Below are 21,462 nucleotides of genomic sequence, written 5' to 3' on the forward strand. Positions count from 1 at the left end.
GAATGCCATGTGCTATCATCAGCAAAACTATGGATAGGATTTCCATTCAATGGAAGAAAGTCATTAATATACAAGAGGAAAAGAGTGGGGGAAAGAACTGAACCTTGGGGGACACTGGCATTACTGGAGAAGTTAGAAGACAGAGAGCCATCTACCATCACCCTAAGTGAGCAATCAGAGAGAAAACTGGATAACCAATTACAAAAAACAGGTTGGCAAACCATAAGATGGAAGCTTGTTAAGAAGGCCTTTATGCCAAACATGATCAAAAGCCTTTGAGATGTCAAGAGCAACTACTTGTGTTTCACCGAACCTTTCCATTGAATTAGTTGATAAGTGGGTAACATAAGCCAGAATATCCAGTGGATCGACACTGATGGAATTCATACTGGCGATCGTTAATCAGATGGAAGGTTTCTAGGTAGTTGGAAAGTTGGCGGTTAATTGATTTCTCCATTACTTTAGAAAGAGTAGAAGTAATTGCAATGTGACGATAATTGGATGGGAGGGATTTGTCACCCTTTTTAGGAACTGGCTGGATATGAGCAAATTTCCAAGCACAAGGAAAAACACCTTTGGAATAAGAAAATGAAAAAAGACGGCAAAGAATAGGAGTAAGTTCAGGAGCACAGGTTTTGAGAACAAGTGGAGAAATACCATCGAGACCTAAAGCTTTCTTAGCATCGAGATTCGTCAAAACGTTCCTGACATCCTTTTGATGGAAGACCACAGGAGGCATTGAACAGAGCGTATTGGGAATGGTGGGAGGTGTTTTACCAAGATCATTAATACACGAGTTGGAAGAAAAATGGGATGCTAGCAGGTCAGCTTTATCCTTGGCTGAAGTGACAACAGAACCATCTGGTATGGACAAAGGTGGGAGTAGAGATGGGCAAAAGTTGCAACCAATAGCTTTGGCAAGAGACCAGAATGCACGGTACCATTAGGGCAAGAAGCAAGTTTTCTACTCTTAGCCTGTTTGAACTCTAGTTTGGATTGATTAATAACTGTTTTACAGTTGTTGCAAGCTTTTGTGTAGGCAGAAAATGAAATTGAAGAATTAGAAACAAGCCAATTACGATATGCAGCATTCTTCTCTTGAACAGCCTTAGCACATTAATTGGAAAACCAAGGTTTAGATAAAGGACGAGATTTTAAAGTGTATTGTGGGATATAGGATTCCATTCCTGCAAGAATAATTTCACTGACACGATCTGAGCAGATGTTGACATCAGAAGTTTTGAAACAGTAATCCGACCAAGGAAAAGAAGAAAAGAAATATCGCAGGTCATCCCATTTTGCATTCTTGTAATGCCAAACAACACGAGGTTGGGAATAGCCATGAGATAAAGGCTCCATTGGAGAAGAGACAATCACCAAGTTGGGATCTGAAGTGCCTAAAGGACCTCTCACTTCGACTGTGTACTTAGAAGGGTTGTTTGTGAGAAAAAGATCAAGCGTGTTGGCTGTATGGTTAGGATTGTCCAGTATTCTTGTAGGTAAATGAACAATCTGTGCAAGGTCATTAGTAATTGCAAATGCCTTAGCATCTCGACCAGCTGGGTCGGTGGGACTAGAAAATGGAAGCCAGCTGGAGTTGTGAACATTAAAATCACCAAGGAAAATTACCTCACTGTTACTGGAGGAAGTCAAGTTGCAAAGAGAGGAAGTCAAAGAGCTCCAAGTGATTAGTGGAGTTTGGAGAACAGTAGAGACAACAGATGAATTTGACACAATGAGGTAGAGAGATTTTAAGCTGGAGAAGATCAAAGAGAGGATATTCCAAATTGCCAAGTCTCTGACAGGGAATATCAGAATGGACATAAGCGCAAGTACCACGTTTGAGGCGAAAGGAATCATACAGCGAATAATTAGGGCATCTGAGATGAGCAGTAGTTGAATCAACCGATAACTGAGATTCTGTCATGGGGTTTTGCAGACTGGAAATGGACATCATTCAGATTATAATTGAGACCACGTATATTTGTGAAATGAATTAGGAAGTGTTTGGGAGGTGTAGAACTTTTCGCAGATAAGCTTGCTCTATTGTTATTTGGTTTTTTAGGAGCATTAGCAACTAAAGCCATATTGCTCTGGGATGTGTGGTGGTCATTCCCTGACCTTTCCGCATCCTCCGTATTTGGTGGTGACGGGCTCGAACCCTGGTCTAATCAGGAAGCGTGTGCTATGCACTGCTGCTCCTTCCCACCTGGCTACGGAGGCGCCCTTGCTCTATTAGTTTGACAATTCATGGTGTATTCAATAGCAAGAAAAAGTGGGTGGGACATGCTGTATGAAGTAATGAAATTTTTGGATATGGCATATACATTGTAAAAATATACCCAGATCCTTGACATAACGTGGCCTCGACAATGCTCCCCGCATACACACTACTCGGACTCCCTCCTGTCACTATCTGCCAGAGTAGAGGTAGCAAGATTGTACACTAGCTGATTTGGAAGCCTCCTAGAGAGTTACCAATAGGTTCGGTCCGGTGTACTATCGGCCAGCCTGCGAAGACACTGTTTTAGAGCTGTACCCTCGAAATGTACAGAATATTGGATCTCGCCACCATGTTCATCATAACCTCAAAAGTCGTCAATCATACTGCATAATGGAAGAGATGGGGAAGGGTTGACCGGAACTTAGCTCTAGAGAATAAACATAGGTTCCTCCACTTCAAACTTCCAATAAGCAATGTGGTGGTATTGCACCGGTTGATGAGAGTCATCTACCTAGTACTGCCTGGTAACATAGAGGGGTGGCATTCCTCCATGTTGTGCGCGCACCACACCTCAACCCCTGCTTACGTTGGTTCACACCTTGGTGGTCACCCACCATGTACTTGTGCATGGAGGTTATACCCAGGATTACTAACAGTCCCACCATCGTGAAGATGCAAGCTGAAGATTTGGCTGTCACATACCGTCCGGACTTTGCCAAAATTGGGTCCACTTGTCTTGAGTGTCACCCGAATGTAAGTTCCATCAGCGTTTTAGACTCCCAGGAAGACTCCCATATCTGAGAGAATGTCTGTGATAGTCTCAAGGACCTTCTTGTCTCTGCTGGCAAAATTCCTGTATATCATTGACAAAACTTCGACAAAACCCCATGAGCTGGCCTAGCAACCTGTCTGCACTGCTCAGAAAACTTGATGTTGGACTGTACAGTTACCCCTAGATCTATTTTGTTTGCACCACCTAATTTCTATGTTATTCTCTAATTACTGCTGTCCATATGCAGTACCACATTGTATTTATCAATGTTAAACTTCAGTTGCAACTTCTCGACTCACCTGCCTAATTTTTCTAGGTATTTTTGCAGTAGTGTGCCTTGATTTTTGTTATTAACCACTTTGCCAACCTTGTATCATCCACAAACGGAAACAGTCTGCTTGATATGTCTTCATCACTATCATTAATAAATATCGAAAACATGAGGGCCAACATTGCACTCTGAGGGATTCCACTAATAACATTAGTTCAATTGCCCATTTATATCTGCCCTCTATCTTCTACCACTCACTGTTGCTTCTGCCCACTTGGCTACGGCGCCTCCATAGCCAAGAGCAGCAGTGCGTAGCACACACTTCTTGATTAGACAGGGGGTTCGAGCCTGTGACCACCAAATACGGAGGATGCGGAAAGGTCAGGCAATGACTACCGCATATCTCCAGAGCAATATGGCCTTAGTTGCTAATGCTCCTAAAAACCAAATAACAACAGCCAAATTTTCAATGACTTTCATTTTAGTAAGATATTTCTGAAGATTGTGTGATCTTAAAGTTCTGGCACTGACTTTGTATCATGAAATTGTGGTATTGTATTGAGTTGCATCTTGCAACATGGTCACTAACTTTGTAGATATAGTAATGTGTGAATCGCCTACCGATCTGCAATCAGTCTATATTATTGTGTGTTGAATTGGGTGTTTTTTGTGTTTTGTCACATTTTAAAAGGAGTCATTTTACTGAGCAAGAAATTTGCATCAAATTTTGTTTCAATTTAAGTTAAAATGCAGCAGTGGTCTGTTCCAGGAAAAATAATGGAATGAATAGTTAAAGAAGTTATGCAAATCATCTCAACAGGAGTGGATCCACAACGCCATTGCAGCTTGTGGATTTGTTAAAAGATAGATTACTTGGGGCATAAAAGGATATTCTTACCAAGAAAAGACAGGTTCTGTAAATTGCAGTCTGGATGGTAGGCATCTGTATTGCGACCTAATTGAAGCATATAGGGTTTTAAAAGATAGTGAATTGAAAGGTGGCATCTTTGCTCTTTATATTGTGTGGTCAATAACTAATACTATGCATTGTCATTTATTAGATATTAATTCCATCTCCAAGTTTTTCCTCATAGTTATTCACTTTCGTTTTTTAACTTCTGTACTTATCTATCATAATACAGGTTATAAAATTAAATGAGATCTACTTTTATGGGAAAGTTAAGTTTATATGTTATGCTCTGTGAGGTTACACAGCCTGTACAGAGAGTGTTGTTTATGGATTCACCATTGAATTCCTAGTTGATAAGAATGAAACTTTTCATTCATTTTAATTCTTGCTTAAACACATTAGTGAATGCAAGTAGTAGAAATGAATCCCAATTACTGGCTAATCTGTGGGTAGATGCTATTTATATTATTATGTTTCATATTAAAATGCAGTATCTGTTTGTTTGTTACTTTAAAGGTGGAAAGAAAAATGTCTGAATTATCAAGAAAAAATTGAAAAGAAAGTTTTAGAATTGCAAAAAGTGGAAACAGATAAAGATGCTATAGCAGAAAAATGTGCTATGCTAGAAGATGAACTTCACTGCAGTCAGTTAGAAAACTGTAGATTGAAACAGGAAAGGGAACTTATGCAGGTACATAAAAAATTTTTGGTACTAATAAAATAGAGGTAAATTATGAATCAAAAATGAAATCCCAATTTAGATTTTTACTATTACATTATATAATATTTACTGTTAGCATTAGCAAAGGCACATGATGCAAGAAAGCAACCTTATATAGCATCAGCCAAAAAAAAACCAAAAAAAAAACCCTTATTTCACCCATCCACTTGCTCCAAAATGTTTGTCAAGTTCTGCCTTGAATCTATATAAGCTATCAACTTCTACAACAACAGATGGAAGTTTGTTCCATCAATCAACCACCCGCTGGCTAAAGGCAAACTTCCACACATCTATCCTACAACTGTCTTTCCTCAATTTGAATTTATGCCCTCTCAGACGATTATTCTGAGCAAGAGGAAGAATCCCATCAGCATTGAGCATGCCCAAACCATTCAAGGCTTTCTACACCTCAATCAGATCACCTCGCAGGTGCCTAGTTTCCAGACACTGTAATTTGCAAAACTTAAGCCTTTCTTCTTAAGAGCAACCTTTTTTTCCATTCACTAATCTTGTTGCCCTTCTCTGTACTCGTTCCAACAGCTCTACATCCTTCTTAAAATGAGGCCTCCAGACCTGTATGCAGTACTCAAGGTGTGGCCGGACTATTGCCTTATACAAGGGAATAATCACCTCCTTATCCCTGCTAGAAAAATTCCTGTATATCATTGACAAGACACCATGAGCTACTCTTGCAGACTGTCTGCACTGCTCAGAAAACTTCATATCTGCTTGAACAATTACCCTCGGGTCCTTTTCATTCTCTACCACTGTCAGTGTAGTACCACAGAGTTGATATGTTACTCTGCGGTTACTGCTTCCTATATGTAGTACAGTCAATCCTCGTATAACACGTGTTTACACTAGACGAATTCGATCGTACACGATTTATAAATAGGGGAACGATATCATATATAACACGAACCGAATTTGCTTATGCACGATTCGCCTTTGTGTTTACAAGAAATGGCAGTCGAACGCAGAATCACCCCAACAGAACGTAACACAATAGCAATGAAGAGAAGATTCTGAAAATATATTTATATTTTTTTATATCAGTGAAATGGATACACATTTCACCGTAATAACGTAAAAACCCACACAATTGCAGCTGTCGGTATTATCGCAAATGCAATTAGAGTTTGCTACCAGTTTATAATAGATTCATAATGATTACACTCAAGACCAACCATGCGATTGAATAAAATATTTTTACTGAAATTATATGTACAGTGAATAATAAAAACTGATCTCTTTACATTAAAAGCAATAAAATAGTTAAAATATTTACAATGACTAAAATCCTTAAAATACCGGTAACCGCAGCTTTCGGAAGCGAGAGCCTCCTTTCTCAACTTTCTCACTGTTGAGAAACGAGGCTGTCGCTTCCAAAAGCTACGGTTACCGGTATTTTAAGGATTTTAGTCAAATTATTATTTAAGTTATTGTAAATATTTTAACTATTTTATCGCTTTTAATGTAAATAGATCAGTTTTTATTATTCATTGTACATATAATTTCAGTAAAAATATTTTATTTAATCTCATGGTTGGTGTTGAGTGTAATCATTATGAACATGAACTTTCCGAACCTCGTAGGCCTATTTGAAGATATTATAACAGATTCCACTAGCAGAATCGCAGCGCAGAATAGCACAATCGGAAATTGTTTTTATTGTTTTATGGTAATAACCCCCAGAAATGTATTTTAGTAAAATGTGGGCTTGTGAGGTGTTAATAGTGTGTCTCTGCCTTTACGGCAAAGACACACTATTGTGTTGTTTATTTAGTTGCTACATGCCGCAGCTTTGTTTATATGTATCAAGCATGCCTCCTCATTTTGTAATTGTGCTTTATTCCCTAAAAATGAGTAAAATACTTAAAAGGTGTGAAAAGTAAGCATCCTGGTGAAGACCCTACAGGTTCAGAGAGAAAAAGGAAAGCAATATCGATAGACAGAGGTGGACTGGGTTAAAAATTCATACCCGAGAAAATGTGTAGCGGCCTCATACTAGCGTTTATGGCCAAAATCACACTTCTTACCTCTGGCCCACCAGGGTTTCCCTGGTAAGGCTTATGGCCAGTCCTTCCTCTGTTATAGAAAAAATATGAACTTGTGAAACACTTTGAGCGAAATGAAAGAACATGTGATTTGCATGTGCTACAGGCCTAAATGACGCAACGCCGAGAATTAGAAAGAATGCATAGAAAATAAAAACAACTTTCATAGCGGGAACGACTCAATGTGTAATAAAATCCATTAGATTAAGACAAGAATTGGAAGAGATGGAACAACTGTCATCTGTTTGGTTGGAAAATCAAACAAAGAACAAATTTGCTTATAATAGAATAGTCGTAATAAAATACGTATTTTATTACGACTATTCTATCATAAGCAAAATATGTATTTTATTACGATTACGTTTTGTTTGGTAATGATTTGGTTACAAATGTGTGCCCAATCTTGGGTAGTCGGCACCTAACCCTATTTTTCCCCTAGGGCCTGTTATTTATATTGCACAATTTTGCATTGCACGAGGGTTTCTGGGAACACAACTATCGTGCTATAGGAAGACTGACTGTACTTCACATTTTTCAATTTTAAACTTCATTTGCGACCTCTCAGCCCATCTGCTCGACTTTTCTAGATCCCGTTGCAGCAGCGTACTGTCATTAGTGTCATTAATAACCCTGCCAACCTTCGTATCATCTGCAAACTTGGACATTAAGCATAATATACTGTCATCAGTAGAATTTATAAATACAGAAAACAACAATGGACCCAACACTGAACCCTGAGGGACTCCACTGATAACATTAGTCCATGAAGAGCAGTGTCCATTGATTACCGTTTATATCAAAATTATTCTTTGCATCCAGTTCCTTTGTCACTACATCATAGTATCCAATCAAATTGGTCAGACAAGACTTCCCCTTAATAAACCCATGCTGTGTCCGAGCTATAACTGAAGTCTTGTCTAGATGATCCTGCGGTGCTTCTTTAACCAGTGCCTCCATTAATTTCCCTGGAACAGAAGTTAAACTAACAGGTCTCTTAATTACCTGTGTCTCTTTTTGATCCTCCTTTGTGGATCGGGGTCACATTTGCACATCTCCCATCCATGGGAACCTCCCCTGAGTCCAAGGAAGCTGTCATATTTATGGCTAAGTGTTTGCTTACTTCCTTTGTTGCCTCCTTTAATATAACTGGATAGATTCCATCCACCCCATGTGCCTTTCTTATGTTTATCTTCAATAATTTCTCCTCCACTTTTCTCTGAGTTATTGCAAAATCATCTAGCTCACTGCCAGAGTTTAATTCACCTTTGGCTTTTCCCTACCTGAAGAATTCCTCATGTGTGAATGTAGATGCAAAATACTCATTTAGTTTGTTAGCTACCTTTAGCAGGGTCATCAATGGTTGAACCATCGATATCCAGTGGACCAATCTGATTCATCCCCTTCCTTCTAGAGTTTACATAAGTAAAGAACTCTTTGTTGTTTTTCTTTGCATCCTTTGCCAAAGATTTCTCGTAATCTGCCTTCGCCTGCCTAACCTCCTTTGTGACTTGGTTAAAGACCAGCTTATATCTATCATAGGCTTCTGGGTCACTTGGTATTTTATATGTATCCCATGCATTTTTGTTCTTTGTCACATGTCTAATTAGTTCATCTGACGTCCATTTAGGCCTAAATCTTGAACAATATTTCTTAGTTGGTATGAAAAGCCTATTAGCTTCCAAGACTAATTCTTTGAATGCTTACCATCTTGAATTTGCTGTTGGTAGCATCATCAGTTGGTCCCACCGTGTAGAATTTAAATACTGTCTCGGAGCACCATAGTCACCTTTACAAAAGCAAAAACCCTTCCCTTTACCCTTGATGGCAGTTACCTCTTTGAGTAAATCCCACTTGAGCGCACTGTGATCACTGCCACCTAGTGGTTCCTTTATCTGCAGATTCTTAATGCATGAAGAATCACTACTGATAATCAGATCAAGAGTATTACTTCCTCTAGTTGCCTCCCGAATATGCTGATGTAGAAAACAATCATCCAATAAATCCATAAAAGTCTTGCTAGTGTGTGAGTGACCAACCCACAAATTCCAGTCAATCTTGGGGAAATTAAAATCCCCCATTATGACACTCTGATTTACTGGCCCACTCTATTTCTCTGCACAATTGCTCATTATACTGATCAGATTCATTAGGCCTATAACACACACCTACTCTCATTTTTCCTTTCCCAGTGCTTATGTCACACCAAACAGACTCAACATTGCTTTGTCCAACAACATCAATTGGATGCACTTCCTTAGATTTTATGTGTTTCTTAACTAACAGCATTACCACTCCTCCTTTCCTGTCCTCTCTATCCTTTCTGTACACATTGTACTCCCCAAATTCCAGTTCTGCACTGCTTATGTCTGTGTGACACCACGTTTCTGATATCCCAACAATATCTGCCTTTGATGTCTTGACTAGCACTTCAAACTCATTGAATTTATTAACTATACTCCTATTATTGGTGTACTTGCAAGTATACATGCACCTCTTTCTACTCCTAGTTATCCTAACACACCCCATGTATTTACTTGCTCCACTATGACTCCCAGCAGTCCTGGAAATCCCCATTGCCTTGCCTTCCAGTCTTCTGCTCAATTGCATTTCAATAGAAGCAGTGCAAGAATCACTTTCACCTCTGCCAGCGGCTACTGTTAATCTATTAGTCTGTATATCCCTCCCCCCAAGTTAGCAGTTTTCCGACCCCCTAACTCTGTCTCTATAGTTAAATGAAAAATTAAGATATGGAGAAGTTATATCCATATCCTGATGCTCTATCTTCAAATCCCAATTGAAACGCAATCAATAAACCTTTTAGATAATGCTTTGATCTTATATTTGAACCAAAGGTTGAAGAACCATCTAAAAGTTTGAACTTAAACCATTCATATGAAACAGTGTCCAAGTTTTCAAGCAGTGATTTACATAATGTGTCATTTATCCAATGCATTTTTTTATTATTGAAAGAAACAGCAAACTTCTTTGTTTATTCATTTCTGGTAACACAACAGATTGTTAAGAAGCTAACTTTTACAGTAGACTTTCAAAATAATGGCACCTTCAGGGATTCAAGCTGCCATTATTTCAATTTTTCCAATATCTAGAAAGTTTTATTTTTAATGTATTTAATGCAGAAATAATGAGGCCAAGTAAGAAATAGAGAGATTAAGAATTCAATTTTATTAACTGCACAACATAAAAAACAAATATGTTGACGATCCAATGTTATATTTTGCCATTAATGCACTTCTTCTTATGCCCCATTCTATTTTATTTATTATATCAAGTTTGGTCTACATGTGTAGCACAGTGGTATTGTCACCGTCCTTCCCACACTGAGTGGAAAAGGCCGAGGTTCAAATCCCGTTGATGACGACGCCAGGAACTTTTATAGTATTTTTTCACTCCGTGGCTCAGTTAGTGGGTCTCAGGCGTATATAACAAGGTTTCCCCCCCAGAAACTAGGGTTTTTTTGTCCAGCAAAACAGGCAAATCGATCAGAGAACACGCACAATTTACAGACACAGTACACATGGGTATATGAATTAACATTCTGGGTGACCCTAATTAATAGTATGGATTATATAAAGTTTGTCACTAAACTTTAATGTTGTTCTTCTGTCCTCTGTATGAGGTTTATTAACTTTAGGAGCCATAGTGAATGGTTTTTAATTCAAAATAAATGTAAAACAGCAGTATAATCTGTGATATAAGTACAGAATTCACTTTGAAAATGGCAAACATAAACAAATAAATTTAAAAACAATTTAAAAACTGTCTGAGACCTCTGTAGTCACCCTTACGAAAACAAAAGCTTTTCCTCTTACCCTTGACAGTAGACCTTTACAAGTACTGGTCAATGTTGAAAAAAAGCTGTGAGTTAGGGTTCAAGTGTCTGCAATTGTGCCCAGACACGATAGGAGGGAGTATATGATGAGAGCCTTGTCAATCACTTCAGCCCTGGAGAGATTGTGCAAGGCTCGAGGGGTAGAATTTTTCTTGCAGTGCTTCTGTTGGAATGAGCATCAGCCTGGAAAACAAGGTGCAGGGGATTCCAGAGACTGCTGGGAGTTATTGTGGAACAGGTAAATACGTGGGCTGTGTTAAAGTAGCTAAGAACAGAAACAGGTGCATGTATACTTGTGTGTACACCAATGCTAGGAGTTGGGTAAATAATTTTGATGAATTTGAGGTGTTGGTCAAAACATCAAAGGCACATATTGCCGAGATAACAGAGACGTGGTGTCACACATATAAGGAATGCAAAACTGGAATTTGGGGAGTACAGTGTGTATACAGGAAGGAGAGACAGGATAGGAAGGGAGGTGGGGTTATTCTATTAGTTAAGAAACACGTAAAATCCAAGGAAGTACAGCCAGTCGATGTGGGTGGACAGAGCTGTGTCGAGTCAGTTTGGTGTGACATAAACACTGGTAGAGCAAAATTGAGAGTAGGAGTGCATTATAGCCTTAATGGCTCTGATCAGTAAAATAAACAACCATACAGAGAAATAGAGTGGGCCAGTAAATGAGAGTGTCTTATAATGGGGGATTTTAATTTCCCAGAGATTGACTGGAATTTGTGGGTTCGTCACTCGCACACTAGCAAAGCTTTTGTGGATTTATTGGATGATTGTTTTCTACAGTAGCGTGTTCGGGAGGCAACTAGAGGGAGTAATACTCTTGATCAGTACTGATGATTATCAGTAGTGATTCTTCATGCATTAAGAATTTGCAGATAAAGGAACCATTAGGTGACAGTGATCATAGTGTGCTGAACCGGATTTATTCAGGGTTAAAGGGAACAGTTTTTGCTTTAGTAATGGTGATTACAGTGGTCTGAGACAGCATTTAAACTTTATATGGTGGGGCGGTGCCTCCATAGCCAAGTGGGCAGGAGCAGCAGTGCGTAGCACATGCTTCTTGATTAGACCAGGGTTCAAGCCCGTGACCACCAAATACAGAGGATGCGGAAAGGTCAGGAAATGACCACCACATATCCCCAGAGTAATATGGCCTTAGTTGCTAATGCTACTAAGAACCAAATAACAAACAAACAACATCTATACGGTGGGACCAACTGATGATGCTATTAACAGCAAATTCAAAATGGGAAGCATTCAAGGAAGTAATTTTGGAAGCTACTAGTCTTTTCGTACCAACTAAGAAATATTGTTCAAAGTTTAGGCCTAAATTGATGTCAGATGAACTAATGAGACATGTGGCAGAGAAGAAAAATGCATGGGATGCATATAAATTAACAGGTGACACGGAAGCTTATGATAGATATACCAAGTCACAAAGGTAGTTAGGCAAGTGAAAGAAGATTACGAGAAATCTTTGGCAAAGGATGCAAAGAAAAACAGCAAACAGTTCTTTACTTTTGTGAACTATAGAACAAAGGTGATGAATTAGATTGGTTCACTTGATATCGATGGGTCAACTGTTGATGATCCTACTCAGGTAGCTAACAAACTAAATGAGTATTTTGCATCTACATTCACACAAGAGCTTATTCAGGGAGAGGAATGCTAGAAGTGAATTTAACTCTGACAGTGAGCTTGATGATTTTGTAATACCTGAGTGCAAAGTGGAGAAGAAATTGTCAAAGATAAACATAAGAAAGGCAACTGGGGTGGATGGGATCTATCCAGTTATATTAAAGGGGGTGGCAAAGAAAGTAAGCACACCCTTAGCCATAATTATGATAGCTTCCTTGGACTCAGGAGAGGTACCCATGGACTGTAGATGTGCAAATGTGATCCCAATTCACAAAGGAGGATCAAAAGGCAACACAAGTAATTTCAGACCTGTTAGTTTACCTTCTGTTCCAGGGAAATTAATGGAGGCACTAGACTATGTATATGTTAAGTGTGATAGCATCATTAATACACGGCCAAATCTGAATGAACAGAATATTTGCAAAGGGGCATCATTTTAAGTTATATCTCATATTGTTAATACCACAACGAGTTGCGATGATATTGCACTACTTCGAATAAGTAACGCTTCACTTGAGGAGAAGGCTAATGTTACTTATTCTCAGATGGATACCACCATCACCACCACCACCACCACCCAGACGGCACCGTTTTAGGGCTATTTGGCCCTCCTTCGGTGGGTGGGTAGATACCCAAATGATGCAATGATGGCAAAACAGTTATGAAGTATAACTCCACAATATGAAGGGCCAAATAGCCCTGATAGGGTGCCGTCTGGGTGGTGATGGTTGTTGTTTGTTGTTTGGTTTTTAGGAGCATTAGCAACTAAGGCCATATTGCTCCAGGATATGCGGTGGTCATTTCCTGACCTTTCTGCATCCTCCATATTTGGTGGTGATGGGTTTGAACCCCGGTCTAATCAAGAAATGTGTGCTACGCACTGCTGCTCCTTCCCACCTGGCTACGGAGTTGCCTCTGGGTGGTGGTATCCATCTGATAAAAAGTAACAATAGTCTTCTCCTCAGGTGAAACGTTACTTATTCTAAGTAGTGCAATATCATGGCAACTCATTGAAGGTATTCACAATATGAAATATAACTTAAAACGATGCAGCCTTGCGAATATTTTGTTAATTCAGATTTGGCTGTGTATTAATGATGTGATCGCACTTAACTTATACATAGTCTAGACTTACTCGCAACCTGAGGCTTTAGCCGTAAACGCTTATAGTCTAAACACATCATACACCATCATTGCATCACTCGGGTACCCACCCACCCACTGAAGAAGGGCCAAATAGCCCTGAAACAGCACCAGGGGGAGCCTGATGATGTCCGGAGTTTCCAAGAATAGGTAACAACAGCCTTCTCCACTGGGGAAGTGTTGCCTATTCGAGGAGTTTATGAGCTTTTGAGTGGTGTGAGTTGAAGGAGTTACTGTCCCTTTCATTCTTCTACACCGTTTCTTTTCCTCTTCCACTCCTACTATTACTTTCCCTCTATCTTTTTGCTTTTCTAAGTCTAATAGTGACAACTGGATAGTTGAGATATTATCCCACACAAATACAAAATAGCCCTGAAACAGTGCCGTCTGGGGGCCTGATGGCCACTGAGTTTCCTTGAATAGGTAACAACAATCTTCTCTACTGGAGAAGCGTTGCCTTTTCGAGGATTATATGAGCTTTGTGCGTGAGTCGAAGGAGCTGAGTTTCCTCAAATAGGTAACAACAGTCTTCTCTACTGGGGTAGCATTGCCTATTCAAGGAATATATGAGCTTTGAGTGTGAGTTGAAGGAGCAACTGTCCCTTTCTTCCTTCTACAGCATTTCCTTCCTCTGCCTCTCCTACTATCACCTTCCTACTTTATCTCTTTTCTAAGTCTAATAGGGATAGTATGAGGATAACCGAGAACTTTATCCCATACCATATTTCAAAACGGTGCCATCTGGTGGTGGTATCCATCTGTGAATAAGTAACATTAGTCTTCTCCTTAGGTGAAGCTTTACTTATTCAAAGTAGTGCAATATCATGGCAACTCGTGAAGGTATTCACAATATGAGATATGACTTAAAACGATGCCGCCTTACAAATATTCTGTTAATTCAGATTTGGCTGTGTATTAATGATGCTATCGCACTTAACTTATACATAGTCTAGACATTCTTGCAACCTGAGGCTTTAGCGCTAACTTTATGGAGGCACTAGTTAAAGAAGCACTGCAGGATCATCTAGACAAGACTTCAGTTGTAGCTCGGATACAGCATGGGTTTGTTAAGGAGAAGTCTTTTCTGACCAATTTGATTGGATACTATGATTTGTTGTTGTTGTTATTTTGGTTTTTAGGAGCATTAGCAACTAAGGCCATATTGCTCCGCGAATATGTGGTGGTCATTCCCTGACCTTTCCGCATCCTCCGTATTTGGTGGTCACGGGCTCGAACCCTGGTCTAATCAAGAAGCATGTGCTATGCACTGCTGCTCCTGCCTACCTGGCTATGGAGGCACCAGATACTATGATGTCGTCACAAAGGAACTGGATGCAAAGAATAATTTTGATATCACATTTGGATTTGATATTTGGATCTTAGAAAGGCTTTTAATATTGTTGCACATGGAAGACTGCTTTACAAATCTGAGTGGTTGGCATTAGGGGCAAATTGCTGTAATGGTAAAAGGGATAGTTGAGGGGGAGACGGCAGAGAGTGGTAATAAATGGTTACTACTCTACGTGTACTAATGTTATCAGTGGAGTCCTCCAGGGTTTGGTGCTGGACCCATTGTTGACCGATGTCTTTTGAGGTTATGATGATCACCATGACGAAATCCAAACTTCGTTACATTTCAAGGGTACAGCTCTAAAACAGTGTTCACAGACCAGCTGCTAGTACACCATTCCGAACCTATTGGTAAAAAAGCCTCCTCTCTAGGAGGCTTCTGGATCAGCTAGTGTATAATCTTGCTTCCTCTACTTTGCCAGATTGTGACGGGGGATTCCGAGTGGTGTGTATACGGGTAGCATTGTCGAGCCACGTTACGTCAAGGATCTGGGTATATTCTTACCATGTGTATGCCATATCCAAAAATTTCATTACTTCATACAGCATGTCCCCCCCCCCACTTTTTCTTACTATTCAATACACCATGAATTGTCAAACTAATAGAGCAAACTTATCTGTCTGCGAAAAGATCTAAACCTCCTAAACACTTCCTAGTTCATTTCAGAAATATACGTTGTCTCAGTTCTGATCTCAGTGGTGTCCATTTCCACATATAGGCTGCCAAACCCCGTGTCCTTTTTCTGACAGATTCGCAGTTATTGGTTGATTGAACCACTGCTCATTTCAGTTGCCCAAATTATTTGCTGTATGATTCCTTTTGATTCAAAGGTGTTACTTGTGCATATGTCCATTCCGATATTCCCTGTCAGAGACTTGGTAATTTGTAATCTCCTCTTTTTGATCTTCTCTGGCTTAAAATCTCTCTACCTCATTCTGTCAAATTCATCTGTAGTCTGTACTGTTCTCCCAACTCCACTAATCACTTGGAACTCTTTGACTTTCTCTCTTTGGAACTTGACTTTCTCCATTCCAACTTTCCTAACAGTGAGGAAATTTTTCTTGTGAATTTAATGTTCACAACTCCAACTGGCTTCTGTTTTCTTGTCAAGCACAGACCTAGCTGGTCGAGATGCTGAGGCTTTTGCAATTACTAATGACCTCGCACAGATTGTTCATTTGTCTACCAGAATACCTGATGATCCTAACCATACAACGAACACGCTTGATCTTTTCCTTACAAACAACCCTTCTAAATACACGGTCGAAGTCCTTTAGGCACCTCAGATCATAACTTGGTGATTGTCTCTTCTCCAGTGGAGCCTTTATCTCATGGCTATTCCCAACCTCGTGTTGTTTGGCATTACAAGAATGCAAAATGGGATGACCTGCGAGATTTCTTTTCTTCTTTTCCTTGGTCAGATTACTGTTTCAAAACTTCTGATGTCAACATTTGCTCAGATTGTGTCAGTGAAATTATTCTTGTAGGAATGGAATCCTTTATTCCACACTCCACTTTAAAATCTTGTCCTTTATCTAAACCTTGGTTTTCCATTAAATGTGCAAAGGCTGTTCAAGAGAAGAATGTTGCATATCGTAATTGGCTTGTTTCCAATTCTTCAGTTTCATTTTCTGCCTGCAGCAAAGCTTGCAACAATTTTAAAGCAGTTATTAATCAGTGTAAACTAGATTTTGAACAGGCTAAGAGTAGAAAACTTACTTCTTGCCCTAATGATAGCCAAGCATTCTGGTCTCTTGCCAAAGCTGTTGGCCACAACTTTTGCCCATTGCTGCTCCCACCTCTTTCAAAACCAGATGGTTGTATTGTCACTTTAGCCAAGGATAAAGTTGACCTACTAGCATCCCATTTTTCTTCCGACTCATGTAATAATGATCTTGGTAAAACACCTTCCACCATTCCCAACATGCTCCATTCAATACCTCCTGTGGTCTTCTGTCAAAAGGATGTCAGAAGGATTTTGACAAATATTGATGTTAAGAAAGGTCCAGGTCCTGATGGTAATTCTCCACTTGACTTCAACATCTTTGCTCCGGATCTTACTTTTGTTCTTTGCTGCCTTTTTTCACTTTCTTATTCCAAAGGTGTTTTTCCTTCTGCTGGGAAATTTGGTCATATCCATCCAGTTCCTGAAAAGGGTGACAAATCCCTCCCATCCGATTATCGTCCCATTGGAATTACTTCCGCTCCATTTCTAAAGTAATGGAGAAATCAGTTAACCATCTACTCTTAAACTATCTAAAAACCTTCTGTCTGATCAAAGATTACCAGTATGGATTCTGTTAGTGTCAATCCACTGCTGATATTCTGGCTTATGTTACCCATTTATGGACAAATTCAATGGAAAAGTTCAGTGAAACACAAGCATCTCAAATGCTGTCAATTGTGTTTGGCATAAAGGTCTTCTAAACAAGCTTCCATCTTATGGTTTGCCAACTGTTTTTTGTAATTGGTTATCCAGTTTTCTCTCTGAACGCTCACTGAGAGTGATGGTAGATGGCTGTCTATCTTCTAACTTCTCCACTAATGCTGGTGTCCCCCCAAGGTTTAGTTCTTTCCCCAACTATTTTACTCTTGTATGACCTTCTATTATTGACTGGAAATCCTATCTATAGTTTTGCTGATGACAGCACATTACTTTCCAGTTTGAGAAACCTCGCCCTTCTCATTCAGCTTCAACTTCTTATATATTAGCTATGAATTCCTTAAATGCAGATCTGGAGGTAATTTTCCAGTGGGGCAAAGATAACTTAGTTGATTTCAATCCTTGTAAAACTCAGTCCTGTCTTTTATCTCGCAAAAAGCCTTCTTCTGCGGCTATGCTTACCTTTGATGACACTCCGATTTCTAGGCAAGAGGATATATTTCTTTTGATGATCACTTTGACTTCTTTAATCTCTCTTGGCACAAGCACATTACAAATATTGCTTTCTCTGCATATAAAAAACTTGATTTTCTCCTGCGCTCTCGGCATTACTTTTCTTTCAAACTGCTGTTCACTCTACAAAATGCAAATCCACCCTATCATAGAATATTGTTCGCACATCTGGGGCAGTACCCCCAAAACCTCTCTCAGGCTTCTAGATTCCATTCAGAAGAGGGCAGTTAGATTAATTAATGACTCATCTCTAACAGCGTTTCTCCGCTCTCTGTCTCTTAGACGTACTGTGTCTACTGCATGCCTTTTCTACAGATACTTCCATTAGCACTTTTCTTCTGAATTGGCTTCTATAATTCCCGCTCTCTCTTTCAAAACAGTATGAACACATGTCACCACCAGTCAACATCCATTTACTGTCTAACTTCAAACTCACATAACCAACTTTTCATCTTCCTTGTTTATTCATACAACTGCCGTTTTCTGGCTCAAACTCGCTTTATACGTATTTTCTGAAAATTACAGTCTATAGAAGTTCAAGTCTAATGTCAACAAATATCTTCTTTCGTCTTCTCAACCTCCAACCCATGCACGATACTAAGTACTTTAGGTTCTAATATCTCTCGTGTGGGGTTTTCCTTAAATAAAAAAAAAAACAAAACAAAAAAACGTGTTATTACTCTTAGTTACCCTAACACAGTCTAATTCATTTCTTCCATAGTGACTGCAGCAAAGCCTGAAATGCAAGAATCACTTTCATCTCTACCTGCAGCTCTAGCTGTTTTCTAATCCATCTATCACTGCCTCGATAGCATCAGCAAATATTCTTACACCCCTTCTATTCACGTGTATCCCAACCCTATATAAACAGTCTCTCCTGTTAACTAGCACAGACCACTCTTAGAAAAATTTTGCCCCGTGAGCCCTGTACATTCTCTCCAGAGCAAAATTGATTGACAAGGATCTCAACATATATTCCCTCCTGTCGTGTCTGAGCAGAATTGCAGATACTTTCAAATTCAGTCCCAATAGATTGTTGACAAGCCAATATTATATAAGAATCTCTTGTTATATTCCTCTTTTTTATTAATGTATAGAGGGAGTATATTTATAAATTTGTGGGCCTTATACAAAATATCCATATATGGGGCCGTACATCTGAGGGAGGGGAAATTGGGATAATATTGCTAAAATCAGTTTTTATTTAAGAAAAGCTATGTTTTTTTTTTTTTATTTATTTTTTTTATTTCTAAAAGATAATGTAATTAATGCAATTAACCCTGGACTGTGAATTGTCATGGACGATAATCTAAAACTTCGTCTTACGATTTATTTCGTTATTACAACTGATCTCCTCAACCTGACATCGAAAAGTCATTCCTTTATTCTTTTTTTCCATTTTCACCTATCTTCCCAATCTCCATCCACCAGTACTTTTCTATTCATTGCTGCTTCACACCCTCTGTCCGCATCCTTCTCGGTCTTCCTCTCTTTTTCCTTCTCCATTGCTCCTCTGGGCAATCTGTCATCCTCCATTCTCTTCACATGACCAAACCACTCCAATCTTTTCCCCTATATTTTATCAATGATGGTTTTTTGGACGTTCGTTGTGTTCCTTTTCACGTCATTTATGACTTTTTCAGTCCTAGACTTTCTTGTTGATCACACATGTTGCACAAGATTAGGAAATGCACTATTCAGTTCACTTTGTAGTCATTCTTTAGATGTGCTGGAAATATAGTGTCTTTTAACTCCTGTTGTGACAAAAGGTTAGGAACCGCGGTGTGCAGAACTACTAATTGGCACGACATGTGGAACAGTACTGGGGTGGCATGAGTGCCATTATCAGTCACTTTTGGAGCAGCAATGACATAATACTACTGGGATGTGCCAATAATAAAAATAAAATGATATTTAAATATGTGAAGATATTCAATATATGAATTCATATCCAGATTAAAAATGGATTGGGTGTTGCATAAAACTGAATGGTCAGATACATGAAAGTTTATTGTATTAAGCTAAATAAAACTATTTTGAATTACTTTATTCTATACCATATAAGTATTTTATATATTTTATCCTGTAGTATGTACTTTAAAGTAGTATGTAGTGTGCACACATGCACGAATGCACGCGCACGCTCGCACGCACACACACACACACATGCACGCACTCAAAAAATTGAACTGTTGCTACAATGTATATAAAATTCAACAAACTTATGAATTAAAACCAGTTTAAACATATATGCTGTGGCCAAAACTCTATAATTGTGAACTGTGGCTGAAAATTAGATGATTGTACCTATATTTAGTAAGCGATGTGATTATTTAATGGAGTTAAGTAAACAAAATAATGGCCTGCCCGAACAATGATAATGTAAAGTAATGTAATAAATATTTGATGGTTATAAATATTTGATAGATATTTGATGCTTTGGCATTTCATTAATGTATGTACTGAAAAGAGGATTGCATGCCTACCGGTGAGAGTGGATGAATATTTGGTGAACATTTACTGCTATCTAGAAAAAAAGTGCTAAGAGGAATGATAGATTTAAACACTTTCGACTGATGCATGCCACTGAAGTGAAAAAAAAAAAAAAAAAAGATTTTGAAGCTGTGTGTGTGTGTGTGTGTGTGTGTGTGTGTACACAGTAGACTCTCGATTTATGGGATCAGATTAACCAGGACATATCAAGACTAGAAATAAAAAAAAAAAAAAAAATCAACCAGAAATCGTAAAATTCAAGTAATAACTAGAATTAGATGTTTTGCAAGTTGCAAATAAGTGACAAGAAGTGGCATTATAAGTTACCATTGGGAGATTAATGTACCTATTATATTGCAACCCACCACTATCTTCACACCTGCTGCTCAAAAAAAAAAAAAAAAAAAAAAAAAAAAGAGAACAAATGATTAGTTTGTTTTAGTGCGTCATATCGATTGTTGTATTCTGTCGCACTGCAAAAAGACAACTTTTGTTTCGTTATTTATGTCAGGAGTGTTAATTTTTTTTATAGTAAACATTTTTATTTTGTTTCGAAATCGTGAAAATGATGGGTAAACACAAAATAATTGTGCTTTTAATTAAACAAAAACTTTAAATTATTCAAAAGTTTGAAAACGGTGCATCCATTAAATCTTTAATGAACCAATATAATGTTGGTGACCAAACCATACGTGATATTGTAAAAATAAAGGGAAGCATCGTATTGGTAGTGCGTGGTAAGTTTTTTCGTTTTTTTATCTCTGCCATATTTTTTACATAGGTTGCTGAAAATGTTTCAATACAGTAGGTCCCCGACTTATATAACTTTGGACTTACGTTAATTTTTTTTCACTCAAATTTTTTTTTTTCTTTTTTAGGATTGTAAAATTTAAAACAGTAAAGTAAAAAATAGATAAATAAAAAAATAAGCAATCAATAACGACGATCGCGGCACACACACAAATTGCACAAGTTAGATACAGAGTTACAAGCTTAAAAGTAGGAATGAAGAGAAGATTCTTAAAATTTATTTGTTTTTTTTATGTGACTGAAGATTTCAGTGAAGGGGAGACACATTTCACCATAATAACATTAAAACCCGCACAATTCCAGCTTTTGGT

General features: G+C 38.5%; 1 protein-coding gene across 2 annotated transcripts in view; it reads left to right on the top strand.

The window, feature by feature from the left end:
* The window catches only part of LOC150084753 (uncharacterized), a 328,924-nt gene that overhangs the window by 113,223 nt on the left and 194,239 nt on the right, over positions 1–21,462 (top strand). For both annotated transcript variants that reach the window (XM_090375493.1, XM_090375494.1), the window contains exon 8: positions 4,694–4,868. In XM_090375493.1, coding sequence (XP_090231619.1) covers positions 4,694–4,868 — 175 coding nt within the window. The remainder of the gene's footprint in view (positions 1–4,693; positions 4,869–21,462) is intronic.

Source organism: Mastigoproctus giganteus, chromosome 6 (genome assembly GCF_048544385.1).
Source record: "Mastigoproctus giganteus isolate SK-2022 chromosome 6, ASM4854438v1, whole genome shotgun sequence".
NCBI classification, from domain to species: domain Eukaryota; kingdom Metazoa; phylum Arthropoda; class Arachnida; order Uropygi; family Thelyphonidae; genus Mastigoproctus; species Mastigoproctus giganteus.